Source organism: Mastigoproctus giganteus, chromosome 11, assembly GCF_048544385.1.
Source record: "Mastigoproctus giganteus isolate SK-2022 chromosome 11, ASM4854438v1, whole genome shotgun sequence".
NCBI classification, from domain to species: domain Eukaryota; kingdom Metazoa; phylum Arthropoda; class Arachnida; order Uropygi; family Thelyphonidae; genus Mastigoproctus; species Mastigoproctus giganteus.
Genome location: NC_143585.1, coordinates 78,176,073 through 78,191,268, shown reverse-complemented (window position 1 = coordinate 78,191,268; position 15,196 = coordinate 78,176,073). Strand labels below are relative to the sequence as shown.

Genomic DNA, 15,196 nt, shown 5'->3' with positions numbered 1-15,196 from the left:
TCTCTCTCTCTCTCTCTCTCTCTCTCTCTCTCAGGGTAACTTGGAAATTTTTTTTAGCTGGTGCAGCATAAGCCTCAGGCTTCCTTGCACTATATGGCTAGTAGTAGTAATAATAATAATAATAATAATAAATTCGAAAAATCCCATACTTCTCCTTCAACCCATGCATGGTACTAAGTACTATAGGTTTTGATACCTTTCGTGTTTGGGGTTTTCATAAAAAAAAAAAAAAAAAGAAAAAGATGGAATGGCTGAGTTGTGAGGATCAAAAACAACTAAACTTCTTTATCCAACAATGAGGTCTGAAATGGCTAAAGTACTTCTTTGTTTTCCAACATCTTATATGGTTTAAAGCGGTTTTAGTTCAGCACATAAAATATTAAAAAAGGAAAGAAACATAATTGATATGTTCCTGATATGAGACCCTGAAAACACGGGTACTTGCCATCGAGAATAATGCATCTGGGAGCTCGTCAGGAACTCAAGACTCTAGCGATCTACCAAGTGATGCACACCAGATTTGGGCCTCAAAACAGAAAAACCAAGTGCAAACTACTCTGGTTAAAAAGGACGTTGTTTTATTAGGAGACTCCATTGTCAGGGAAACGGGGAATATTTTTTGTAATAAGGATAGGTGGAGTAGAACCAGGGTATGTCTGCTGGGAGCAACTATTAATGATGTCACCAACAGATTGTCAGATTTTAAGGGGGGTAAAGAGAATATTATTATTCTTATTAATGAATATTAATATTATTATTATTCATTATTATATTATTAGAGAGTATTATTATATTATTAATGACATTAAACGTACACAATCTGACGATTTGTTGGAAAAATACAGGACCATGCTGAGGAAATGCCACGAGCTAGGCCACAATGTCTATGTGTCTGCAATTCTGCCCAGACACAATAGGAGGGATTATATGTTAAAAGCCTTGTGGATTAACTCAACACTTGAAGGACTCTGCAAGGCTTTAGGAGGGAAATTTCTATCAGCATGGCCCACACTTGTAGGTAGAAGGAATTTGTTTTGTACAGACGAGATACACTTAAACAAAGGTGGTGCAAAAGTTTTTGCCAGTATTATTGAGGATACCTTAAAGGTTCAGGGAAACTGCTAGTTAGGGGGTTGTGGGTAATACTGGCACGCATTTATCTGATAATATTGGTCAATGCAACTCTTTCACATACCTCAAGAGTTCTTATCTGTTACCCCAACTGGACATATTATCTAGATGTTCTGGGGTCAGAAACGTTTCAAGTGAGCGGGTAGCTAATGCCAGGGAAGAGAGCCTAAAAAAACTTCAATGGTTGTGTTAGGGTTGTTAAATATACAAGAACAGTAAGTCTTAATGTAAGTCTTAATTGTTTATATAGTAATGTTAGAAGTGTCGTCAATAAAATGAGCGAATTCGAACTGCTGGTTAAAACAAGTAATGCGGACATAATAGGGTTTACGGATATGTGGTGCCACCCGGAAATTGGGGATGATGAGTTTCAGTACAGCTTGTCTAATGTATTTAGGAAGGATAGGATAGATAGAAGGGGTGGTGGGGTAATGCTTCTTATCAGAAGCGGCCTGTGTGTGACGATAGCTTTCCCGGATTCAGATGTTTCACATGCTAATATAGAATCTGTATGGTGTGAGATAGTTGGAACCAAAGGCATAATAAGAGTATGAATAATCTACAGACCAAGTGATTGTGAAGATTATGACGAAAGCCTCTACATGCAAATGGAATGGGCAAGTAAGCGTCAATGTCTTATTAGGGTGATTTCAATTTGCCTCTAATTGATTGGAGTAAATGGGAAGGAAACTCTACATGGGGAACAAAATTTTTAAATCAACTAGATGACTGTTACTTGTATCAACATGTCAGGGAAAGTACTAGAGAAAAGAATATCCTAGACCTCATCATCACCCATGAATCAGATGACATAACAGGGCTGACAGTAGAGGAACCAGTAGCAGGAAGTGATCACGGAGTTCTACGGTGGATGATGATGAGAGAGAGGTAGCAGCAGTAAAAGGCAAAGGAATCGGTTTTAATTTCAGAAAAAGAAATTATGATGCCTTAAAGTACTACATTGCCTCTATTAACTGGGTAGATATCGCACAGAGAATGAATACATTTGAACTGTGGTATGCTTTTAAAACATTAATCACAAATGTCTTGAATGCGTATTTACCATTAAAAAAAAAAAATACTCCATGAAGAGGGTTCCAAATTGGATGAATAGTGAAGTTGCCACATTACTTGAGCAGAAAAAGGTGGCATGGAAAGGTTACAGAGCAATAAAAAGTACTGAAGCCTATAACAGCTACAAGATGATCTGTAATAGAGCCACAGAAAAGGTTCAACAGGCAAAGGCAGTTTATGAGAAATCACTAGCAAACAGAGAAAAGAGGGGGGGGATAAGGAATTCTTCACATATATAAATGCCAAGAAGAGCAGGACAAACCAGATTGGACCTTTACGTAAGGGAAAGAGGATAGTATTAAATACACCAGCTGCCGTTGCAGATGAACTCAACAGTTATTTTGCATCGATATTTACAAATGAAAAACCTTTTGTGAAAATGGGAAATTGTGGGAGTGAAGTTGAAAAATATGTAATTAATAATACTGAAATTTCAGAAGATTATTTAATGAAAAAAACTTTCGAGCCTACAGGCCAGTAAGGCTCCTGGAGTTGATGGAATATACCCTATAACCTTAAGGGAGGTGGCAAGTGAGTGCATTGAACCATTGAGGCTAATTATGCGAGCATCACTAGACTCTGGATTCCCTTGGATTGGAAAAGTGCCAATGTATCTCCCATACATAAGGGTGGCTCTAAGAGTGAAGTGGGAAATTATCGACCTGTCAGTCTGACTTCAGTGGTAGGGAAAATCATGGAATTCAGGATCATTTGGATCGAATTGAAATTCTCAAGGATACTCAGCATGGTTTTGTAAAGGGAAAATCACATTTAACAAATCTGGTTCGCTATTTTGAAAGGGTCACTCATGAGCTGGATTTAGGGAAAAATTTCGACATTGTTTATTTAGATTTCAGCAAAGCTTTTGACTCACCCACATGAGCGGTTGCTTTATAAGCTGGAACAGGTTGGAATCACTAGGAAAATCCTTAGATGGATAGCAGGATGGCTTCAGAGCAGAAGGCAGAGGGTTGTGATAAATGGCTATTCCTCAGATTGGGTTGATGTAAGAAGTGGGGTTCCCAAGGATCAGTATTAGGACCACTGTTTTATTTTTATATATGTTTAATTTTCATAAACGACATCGATGAAGGGATAGAGGGTGTGATGTCTAAATTTGAAGATGATGTTAAAATTGGTAGAGTAGTTAATGATCACTGTCAAGCTGAGCTTCTTCAGAGAGACCTAGATAGACTTCAGGAATGGTCAGAAAAATGGCAGCAATGCTTTAATCCAACAAAGTGTAACAACAATAATCCCAAAATAACTTATTCACTTGGTGGAGTTCAACTAAACCCAGTACTGGAAGAAAGGGACTTGAGTGTTACAATACGGTCAGACATGAAATTCTCTGAGCATTGTAAACAGGTTGCAAGGAAGGCCCATGGTGTCCTATCGATGATCTATAGAACTTCTGCAAGTAGAGATAGGGACGTGATAATCCCATTATATAAGGCTTTTGTAAGACCACACTTGGAATACTGTGTTCAAGTTGGAGACCGCACCTAAAGAAAGACATTGAGCTTCTTGAAAGGGTGCAAAGACGGGTAACTCGCCTGGTGAGATCAGCAAAAGGGCGTCCTTATGAAGAAAGACTTCGAATATGTGGGTTGCAGAGTTTGGAAACTAGACACCTTAGAGGAGATTTGATTGAGGTGTTTAAGGCTCTGAGAGGCATCAGTAAAATGAATGAGGACAGAATTTGAGGTTATAAATGATGCTAGAACTAGGGGACATAAATTCAAGTTACAGGGGGAAATGTTTAGACTGGACTACAGGAAGTTTTATTTTAGCCAACAAGTTATAAATTACTGGAATAAGTTGCCTATATGGGTGGTAGAGGCTGACAGTTTGGGGAAATTCAAAGGTCATCTGGATAGTATCTTCGGGTCAGGGAAGCACATAGGATGATAGGTTTAATTTCCTTTTCTTTTACTAATTATTATTAATTATTTATTTTAATTTTATTATCATTGTTTTATTCGGTTTTTTTTTTTTTTTTTTGGCCGGCGCAGCATATAGGCTTTCTTGCACCATGTGGCCATTACTAATACTAATATTCAAGAGGAGACGTTAGAATTAAACTTAATAACATCATACCAAACATTGAATTTTTAGGTAAGAAGCATCAGGATCAGGGACCCCACTGAATAAAAAGATTAAGTATAAAGTATTTTCTTTTTAAATTTTCATGGGGACGATTAGGAAAAAAATTGTCTAAAAAAGCCCTTTAGGGGATGAAAATTAAAAAAAAGGCTGAGAAATACTGGTGTAAAATAGTGTATCATGATTTTTCTGACTTTCTTGATATGACTTTCTTCCACTGTTCAATCACAACATTCTTGGAACCACTGCAAGCAGTTTTTTTTTTTCTTCGAAAAAAAGATATGCAGGCAGCTGCCAATACCCAATTTCCTCTGCATAGTATGGGTTGCATACTATGCAGAGGAAATGCATACTATGCATAATACCCAATTTCCTCTGCATAGTTGGATTCAGATGTTTTTTGCTGCATACTGGATGTAATATTTTTCCATACAGTGCTCCTTAGGGCTTCGCTTTTGAAGTATTGTTTTTCTGCCACACTTTTGCCTTTGAAATGTGTAAGAACCACTTGCTTTCCAATCATTAAAAACCTTTGAGGTGGATGCTTTTGAGGAACCAGTTATGTCTATTGTTTCTTGAATCAATACACATAACATGGTTTCCTGCTAAATGTGCACACAAGGCCTTTTTCAAAGCCTGATAGATCACACGTTTTCCCCACTCTAGCTTCAAATCACTGCATTCGAACAGCCTGTGCAGTCTTTATACTCAACAAGGTAACGTCATCACCCCACATCACAGTTTTCTTTGCATCTAGTTGCATTTCTTCTGTCTGTGACTGTCTTAATACAAAGGTTTCGTATTTTTTGGCCAGTGTATGTATTAAACATAAAATAGAAACAGTCTTTCAGTCTCATCCATTTTACAATTTAAAAGACCATTAAGTGCATTAAATTTCAACATGCACACGAACAAATATAATGGCACTTATTGTGCATAAACATATTATTAAAAATTAAAACATATATTATGTATATTTGATTCTATTAGTTACTTCCATTTTCAGGCTTATTTCAAATTTGGCCCTTCGTAGCAAAATTTGGAAGAAACTACATATATTGTTTGCCACAAAGTAGTGGCCATTTTGAAAGATTTCCAGGTTTCATTTAACGACAGTTAAACGAAATAGTTTAACTGTCATTAATATGTCGTAATGGTTTAAATAGTTAAACGAAATAGTTTAAATACAATAGTTGTTTTTGAAATCTTTCAAAAACAACTATTGTAAGACAGTAAAGGTTTACTGACCTAGTGGGAAAGTAACACGAAACTTTAAACAAACAGCATTGGTGCTTGTCCAGTAGAGGTGACTCCCGCTTAACACTGATAATTCGTTCCGGAAAGCGCTAAGCGAGCACCTCATTCCCATAAGGTAACATATGTATTTGTGAGTTGCGGTCAGTGCCGTAGGATATTTCCTAATCAATAATAAACGAAAAGATGCACAAATATCGGTCAAAATATTTAATATTCAAATATTTGTACATATAAAATATTCTGCATTACATATGTATATAATTATGTGGTAACTACTTATGTATCAAAATTAAACTTAAAATTCCAATTAAAATCATAAATTTAATTGATCTAACTTGATTTTAATTGATTAATTTAATCATGAAAAAATGTGTCAATTTTGGGTTTTACTTTGGTAATCTTCCTGGTAAACTAAAACGGGTTTTAATTTTAAATCCCCCGCAGCATTACCACCCAACAATAAAGTCGACCAATCCTTCGCAGCTTTGAAACCAGGCATGTTTTTTTCTTCTTTCAATATGAAACTTCTTTTAGGCATTCGTTTCCAAAAAAGTTTTGCTTCATCTATGTTAAAAACGTGTTGAGAAGTATAACACATAATACCCCTCTTCAATAATTTTAATAAGTTCTTTTTTGAAAGTTTCAGCTCCTTGATCTGCACTTGTGGCTCTCCCTGGATTTTAAATCTATTCAACCAGCCCTTACTAGTTTTAAATGGTTCCACATTTTTTTTTTAGGCGAGTTTTCTTCAGATCATCATATAGGCTAATCTCTCTCTCTCTCTCTCTCTCTCTCTCTCTCTCTCTCTCTCTCTCTCTCTCTCTTTTAATTTTTTTATAATATTTAACTTAACTGAATTCTGCATTGGATATTATATCGTCAATGAAATTAGTTAAAGTCTCTCCATTTCAATCCTAAGAGCCGACCTAGCCCTAGTTGCTTGCAGTGGAATAGCTGTCTTTCCCGCTGCCAAAATTAATTCTTTAATATTTTTTATAATTGTTCTTATAGTTAAACTTGCCAGTCCTAAACTATGGCACACATCCGCTTGTCGTTGACCAGAATCGCTTTGCTTCAAAACGTCTAATTTAATTTTCAAATTCAGTCTTTTTCTTACATTTGTAGTCTCATACTGCATCCAGACGTCGTTGCTTTTTCATTCTTATCTGCCATTATTAACTCTTCGAAAATGTTACTGCATTGGTTGCATTAATTATGATACAATGTTTGAGTAAACTGTCCGTTACTGTACTGAGTGATGACTATACTTCGGATAAATGCATATAACGCAAATATTACAAGCAATATACTTCAACATTTTTTAAAATGTTGATCTCGGAACTATGTAACAAGTCACTGTACTGCAATTAAATTAGCATACGAGAAAATTTCATTGAGCATGGGAAAATTTCTCAAGTCTGCACGGGAAGCGTTTTAATGCTGTTTTGCTATTCATTTTCAAGCTAGCAACTCCATCAAATGAAACGATTTCGTTAAATATGCCAAAATTCAATCTGTAAAAGAGCGTTATAGCAATTTGTGACAAAATTATAGTCAGATACGGGTTATAATATAAGAACAGCATTATAACGAATCAGTGTATCAGTGTAAAGCGAACTGCGTTATAACGAGGGCCTGCTGTACTATGCCATTCTTCAAGAAAAATCCAAATAGTTACAAAAATAGTGACAGGGCATCTGACATATTCTCGTGCCCAATCAGATCACCTTGCAGGTGCCTAGTCTCCAGCAGCGGCTGGAGACTAGGCACCTGCAAGGTGATCTGATTAAGGTATATAAGGCCTGAATGGGTTGAGCATGTTGAATTCTGATGGGATTCTTCCACTTGCTCAGATTATGAACCGTGGGTGGCGGGGGGTATAAATTCAAATTGAAGAAGAACAGTTGTAGAATATTTGTGCGGAAATTAGCCTTTAGCCAGCGGGTGGTAAATTGTTGGAACAAACTTCCATCTGTTGTTGTGGAAGTTGATAGCTTAAATAAATTCAAGGAGGAACTGGACAAACTTTTCGAGGGAATGGATGTGTGAAATTGGGGGGGGGGGTTGATGCTACATATGCATCACATGCCTCCATTATTACTACTTCTACTATTTCAGTATAAAAAACCATAAGAAAATCAAATCACTTCAGGAACTATTGCAGTAAAAGTTTAACTACATTTAGGAAGGTATTAAAAATTTTCATAATTTTAATCAGTGATAACAATTAATGCAGGAACATTATTTTTGAGAGTACCAATGAGTAAATGGCACCATCAGTAGTGGGGTGTCACTAAAAATGTAACTTGCTGAAATTCATTTTCTACTAATTAACTTACTTCATATAGTGGAAGAGAAAGCGTCTGACAAAGGTTTGCCAATTCTTGTCGATAATTTTGAACACTTAATAACAATCTCTTACGCAGATTATCCTCCTCTTCAACCATTTCTTTAAGTAAACTGCGTAGGTGGCTCATTACCACATTTCTGCGTTCCTGTCTTTGCTCATTATCAATTCCAATTTCATCCCAAAGCGAAAATAAGTTATCCATAGATGTATGGAACTCTCTGGATAGTTCCTCCTCCATTTCTCTAGAAAATATAATAAAGAATTATATCTCAATCAATATACTGTATTGTGACATTAATAAAGTACAAAACAGATGTATAGGACATAAAATTCATACCTAATGTGCAAGTAGACAGTATTACTACCATTACTTGAAAGCAGATGTAATTCTTGAAGATAATATAATACAGGTATTTCTTGAATTTTTATACGATACATTCCTTGAACTGATCATGAAAAATTAATCTCTTTGCCCCCACAGATAATATAGTAAGGCCGGATAACACTACCAAAACATTCCCCCCCCCCATAGATGTACTTCTTGTCATCTATGTATTATGCAAATGCTGTATGTATTAAATGTAGTAATAACTCAGAAATAATAGGTGTAGGCATACATGACTACATACACCAACTTTCAACAAGAAAGGTTTGTATGCATGCACACTTAAATTTGGTGTATGAACATTCCTATATTTAACCAATTGCTGAATATGGGCAGAAACAGGCTCTCCCCTGTTGATATGCATTGGTCCTGTATCTTCTCAAAAATTGATCACGCCTTTTCACTTCATTTTTAATTTAGTTATAATGAAATGTATAGTTCAAAAATTATTTATCCAGTTGCAATGGATTTTTCTGTACACTTTATGTACAAAACCGGTGTCCATCTCGTTGCTCACACATTGCAATACAGTGGTGTACGCTAGAGTGAACATATAATATAGTGAGAAATGGATACACATTCATTACAAATACTGGTCCCCTTTGACCAATCATCCACACAAAAAGTTATCTACACACTAGTGCCCAGTAAGGCTAAAGCACAGCAGTGCATCATCCTGCTGTAAATAAAACTGAAAGCATGACATGATGTTACTGCATCACAAAGTAAGTTTCAACATGATCTCCTGTTAAGCAGCTATTCAGTAAGACACGTTCCCAACACCACTTCCATTGAGGCTGCACTACATGTTGATGTTGGGTATCAAGAATTACATTATGATAATGAGGGTTTACTCCAAAAGTTATCTACCTCAGTAACAATGAAACAACATAGCCTAATTTTTTTTCTCAATATACATCCCCTTGAATTCAATGCTTCCTCCATTTTGAGGGCAAAGAGAAAAGATATGAAAACAGAAGGCACCTTGTTTTGGGTCTAAATAGCCATTTACTGCTTCCTTGAAATCATCACTTTGAAAATTAATGTCCATACAAGTATTTCTTCAGATTTCTAAAGAAAAGATAAGCACTTCCAGGTCAAGTCTTCCATACTTCGATGCACAGAGATGGATCTGCACATGCCTTGTGATACAAATACTTGAGAATATGAACAAACTACAGTTTTCTTATACATCAAGCATTGTGTGGCATCCACATCACACAGAGGGATAACCACCCCTCTGTCACCAGGCAATACTAGGTGATATACGACTTATCTGGTGCAATACTTTCCCCTTTGCTTATCTGCACCATATTTGGTCTCCAGACTAAAGCTCCGGCAACCACCATATCTTCCATCATGCACATAACTGATGTGTTTTAAGGTTATGATGGGCATCATAACAAGATCCAACATTCCTTACATATGAAGGGTACATTTTTGAAACAGTTTTGCAGCCTGGCCGCTAAATAGTCCACTGTAACAAACTTAGTGGTAGCACTCCAGAAAGTATCCACATTAACTACAGGGTGTCCAAAACATCTGGAATCAATGGTAAAAATGTTTTTTTTTTTACAGGTGAAAAATGGCATTAACACTAGATGAAAGGGTGGAGATAGTTCTTAGTGGTTCCAAACTTTTCGAACACCCTGTAGTATATAATCTCACTACCTCCACTCCACCCGCCAGCTAATGACTGGAGAGAGTCAAAGCAGTATATATGCAGAAAGCATATATACTTGCTCTGTGCATAACATATCCCAATTCAAAAAAAATAAATAAATAAAATAAAATATAGCATGGAACAGCTACAGAGTGATGAAAAGTACTGAAGCATATAGCAGCTATGAATATATCTGTAATAATACCACAGAAAAGTTTAAGTTGGCCAAGGCAGATTAAGAGAAATCGCAGGCTAGTAAAGAAAGGGGGCAGGTATTTTTTCATGTATGTGAATACTAAGAGAAGAATGAATCAGAATGGACTCTTGTGTGATGGGTGTGGAAAAGTCTTAACTAACAGCTATTTCAGAAGAATTGAACAGGCACTTTGCATTGATATTTACAGAAGGAAAGGCCCTTCGTAGTGAGAGTAAGCTATGCAAGTGAGCTGGAAATATGAGGTTAGCAATATTGAAATTTCAGAAGATTATTAGAACTTTCATATTGTTGTTGTTTGTTATTTGGTTTTTAGGAGCATTAGCAACTAAGGCCATACTGCTCCAGGGATATGCGGTGGTCATTCCCTGACCTTTCTGCATCGTCCGTATTTGGTGGTCATGGGCTCGAACCACGGTCTAATCAAGAAGCATGGGCTACACACTGCTGCTCCTGTCCACCTGACTGCGAAGGCGGCAACAATTAAGTTGATGGCATAAACCCAGTTTTTTTTTTAGGGAGGCAGCAAGACGTGTACTGAACCATTGTTTAATTATGGAGGCACCTTTGGACTCTAAACAAATTCCCTTGGATTGGAGAAGTGAATGTATCACCAGTACATAAAAATAGTTCTAAGAGGGTAATGACCGACCAGTCAGTTCAAGTTCAGTGGTAGGGAAAATCATGGAATCGATGATCAAGAGTTCAGTACAGGATCAGCTGGATAATAATGGATTGCTAAAGGAAATACTGCACAACTTTGTGAAGAGAAATGTTTAGCCAAACTGGTAAGCTATATTTATAGTCACTCATGAACTGAAGGTAAGAAATAATTTAAAAATTCTTGGGTTTAAGCAAAGCATTTGACTCAGTACAAACAGAAAAGTTATTCTACATGCTGGAATGTGTTGGAATCATAGGAAATTCCTTAATGAGTCACAGGGTAGGAGACAGACACAGGAAGAATCCTTAAATGGTGGCTGCAGAGTAGGAGACACAGGGGTTGTGATTAATTAATGTCTAAATGTTTTCATTTGCATTTAATATTTGAAACTTTCTTAAAATGATTTTTACAAGAAATAAAATCATTTTAAGAAATAATTTTACTTCTTGTACAAAGTAAACTGTTGAACAACAAAAAGAACTATATCATTAAACTCTTGCTTAGGAAAAATCTCTGGTTTGCATAAATAATATGTACATAAAAAAAAATAAATTTGAATTATAGAGGCTCTGAAATTAGTAAGATTTTATTGTATAACCAGGCCATTGAAAAGGACATATCTTTACATGGGACAATGTTGACTAATTTTTTGGTGTGAGCATGTCACAAATACTGATTCCTTTGCATTGAAAAAAGAAAAGCTCTGCTTATCTTCTGCTCTCAGTTTTACTTTTCTTCTAAACAGCTCCTGACTCCAAAAATCAGTACCCCAATTCACCATGAAATACTATCCTCCATAGCCAAATGGTCAGGAGTAGGAATGCAGTAGCACACTGAGTAGACCAGGATTCAAGCACCTGACTGCTAAATACAGTAGATCTGCCAACATACACTTCACCAGCATGGCAGATTGTGGCCCATTTTCCTCGACATGAATCGCTGGGGAGGCTTCCATCCTGCAGTGGATTGATAATGGCTGCAGTTTAACTTTTTTTTATTTTACTATCCCAACACCTGGAGTGGTGCTCCAAAAACCTCTCAAACTCCTACTCTTGTAAAATGAGCATTCTGGTTAATTAATGATTACTCTCTTACAAATTCACTGCACTCTCTAACTTAGATGTTTACTTTCAACTGAATCCCTTTTCTACGTACAGCAATAGTAGTAGTAGTGGCATGTTATGCAAGAAAGCAAGTGTATGAACTTATGCAGCATCAGCCAAAAAAAAAAAAAAAAAAAAAAAAATCACACCATTCCCTCCAAATGCCTGTCCAGTTCCTCCTTAAATTTATTCAACCTATCAACTTCCACAACGACAGATGGAAGTTTGTTCCAGCAATTAACCACCCGCTGGCTAAAGGCAAATTTCCGCACATCTATTCTACATCTGTCTTTTCTTAATTGGAATTTATGCCCCCTTAGGTAATGTGAACAAGTGGAAGGATCCCATCAGAATTCAATGTGCTCAACCCATTCAAGGCCTTATACACCTCAATCAGATTACCGTGCAGGAGCCTAGTCTCCTGCTACTGCAATTTGCAGAACTTAAGCCTCTCTTGGCAAGAGGATCCCTTCATTCCCCTCACCAATCTTGTTGCCCTTCTCTGTACACGCTCAAGCAAATCTACATCCTTCCTAAAATGAGGCCTCCAGACCCCTGTACGCAGTACTCAAGACGTGGCCTGACCATTGCCTTATACAGAGGAACAATCGTCTCCTTTTCCCTGCTAGCAAAATTCTTATATATCATTGACAAAACCCCATGACCTGCCCTGGCAGCCTGTCTGCATTGCTCAGAAAACTTCATATCTGACTGCACAATTACTCCCAGGTCTTTTTCATTTTCTACCACCTTAAGTGTAGTACCACACAGTTGGTATGTTTCTCTGGGGCTACTTCTACCCTATGCAGTACTTTGCATTTGTCAAGGTTAAACTCCAGTTGCCACTTCTTAGCCCATCTGCCCAAATTTTATAGATCCTGTTGCAGTAGCACACTGTCATTAACAACCCTGCCAACCTTTGTATCATCTGCAAACTTCAACACTAAGCCTGATATACAAATCATAGATAAATATACAAAACAACAAAGGACCCAACACCGAACCCTGTGGGACTCCACTAATAACATTAGTCCACGAAGAGCAGCACCCATTTACCACCCTCTGTCTTCTCCCACTCAACCATCCTTTTATCCATTGTAGCAACTTAACCTTAATATTATTCTGCTCCAATTTGTACAATAGTCTTCCATGCAATACTCCGCATAGCAGCGATAATTGGTACCGAAAGTGTTACACGTTTCGTGAAACCGTGCTGACTGAGGTATAATTATAATGGGCTTTGAATGCATACCAGAGAAACAGGTCTATAAACAAATTATAATAAATCTATAAACAATTTGCGCTTGATAGCCAATTAAAAGGATTTGAAATAAAAAATATTGCATAAATTTTATTAATGAAAAGGTAATTCACGAGAGATGAGAAAAAACTTTATTGCTTATTTGGGTATTTCAATAATGAAGTCTGGTGAAGTCTCTTCTTTTTCTCAGCATACAAGTCTTTGTAGCATCAAATCTTGTCTTGTAGAAATTTCAATATCTTGATGCTATAGTCAGCATTCAGATCTCCATTCATAATCGCCTCACAGGCCATGTCAACCCCCCCCCCCCCGCCCAAAAAAACTTTCTCCAATTCTGTTGAAAACTCTATTGGGGCCACTTCAGAATTGTTTTCCTCTTCTTCATATGCAGGTTGCTCATCAATTTCAAGCAGAGTTGCATCATCTAAGTCATCTGCATGTGAGTCAATGCAGTCACATACATTGGCAGTATCCAAAGTTTTGAATCCCAAGTCTTTTCCGATCTTCATAATGTCTTCAGCAATTTTCTGAACTTGCGATTCAAAACTAGCGAAATCATTTGCCAAATGGGGCAAAACATGCTGCCAAACAGAACGCATGTTGTTTGGCAGTGAATTCTAGCCAAGATGCAGATATATTTTCGATCATATTTAAAAGGGCAAAAAATAAATTGTGATATGAAAAGTTTGAAAATCTATTACGTCATCTCGTCAGGATGGAATTAAAAATACTGAACACTGTTGCATGTTGCCACTGACTGTCTGAGGGGAGCTACTGGCGCATGTGCATGTGAGACAATAGAGTTAGCACCACAGCATATATGTATGTGTACCTAGGCTACGACAATGCAGCATGTGTAGAGTACGTGTCCAGGCTATTGAATGAGTTTTAATATGTACAGTAAATTTTCGACTTAAACTTAATTGAAAAGCATGTTATAGTGAAGCCTGTGCTGTTTGAAGCCATGTTAGGCGAGGTAATACTGTTTATTTCAATGGGTGCGTTTTATGATTAGCATCAACTACACTCATTCTTCCAAACCAGTTTAAAAACATGCATGGGTTAGTCAACATTCATTCACACTCACCAAACTAAATTTTTATTTTTTCCTTCTACTCTTTGCAGCGCCTTCCTTTGTATATATTTCCTGAAACCTGCGCAACTCGAAGAAATTCGAGTCCAAAACCAACAACTATCTTTTGTCTTTCTTCTCAACGCATACACGGCAGTATAATAGTTATAGTGTTACATTATCCTATAATAGTTTCCAATAAAAATTTGTGTAGATTAATTAATTTTTGAATTAAAAGCATTTATTTTTAATGCAATACTGACGTTAATCATTGCCAAACAAAAATCAAGGTCAGAAATCATTGAGAGCCGGATGCGTGTAAATATTTATCTCCTCCTTTAGACATGGAATAAACTAATCTTTCAGGCCTTCTTCAGTTCAGCCCTAAAACTTAATCGTTTCCGAACTTGCTCAAACTTTTACTGTAAAAGAGGGAAAACAGCATAGCTTCTCGTGAGTACCATTATGATTTTCAACACAACTGTCAACTGAGGAAACCATTCATGAATATGTCTGTAAAGTTGGTTTGTGTGGTTATCAACGAAATTGCAAAAAGTATATAAAACAATGGAATCCATTAAATATTCTTAAATAAAAGAGGCCAATAGCGACAGAATAAAGAAACATTGTAACAGAGAACAATAAAAACAATTAGCACACAAACCTGACACTAGAATCCATTGCTATAATGCATATATATCACACACTTATACAGATATAAAACAAACTATCGACATGACAATTTTTAAACTTAGAATGTTAAATACCTATTGGACAATTTAGAAAAGAGTACGTACTGCCACCTATTGGTAGTAAGTAAAAAATTAAGGGAAAAAAAAACTTGAAAAAATAAGCAGAAATAGGCAAAATTAAAAAATACAATTAAAATAAACAATAATAAATAAAACAGTAGGCC

The 15,196-nt window shown here is 36.5% G+C and overlaps 1 protein-coding gene across 2 annotated transcripts in view; it reads right to left on the bottom strand.

Moving 5' to 3' along the window:
- Positions 1-15,045, bottom strand: part of LOC150078161 (protein regulator of cytokinesis 1-like) — a 185,713-nt gene extending 170,668 nt beyond the window's left edge. For both annotated transcript variants that reach the window (XM_090384834.1, XM_090384835.1), the window contains exons 1-2: positions 14,945-15,045; positions 7,908-8,160 (exon numbers count right to left, since the gene is read on the bottom strand). In XM_090384834.1, coding sequence (XP_090240960.1) covers positions 7,908-8,160; positions 14,945-14,961 — 270 coding nt within the window. In that variant the 5' untranslated portion in view covers positions 14,962-15,045. The remainder of the gene's footprint in view (positions 1-7,907; positions 8,161-14,944) is intronic.
- Between the last annotated feature and the right edge of the window lie 151 nt (positions 15,046-15,196).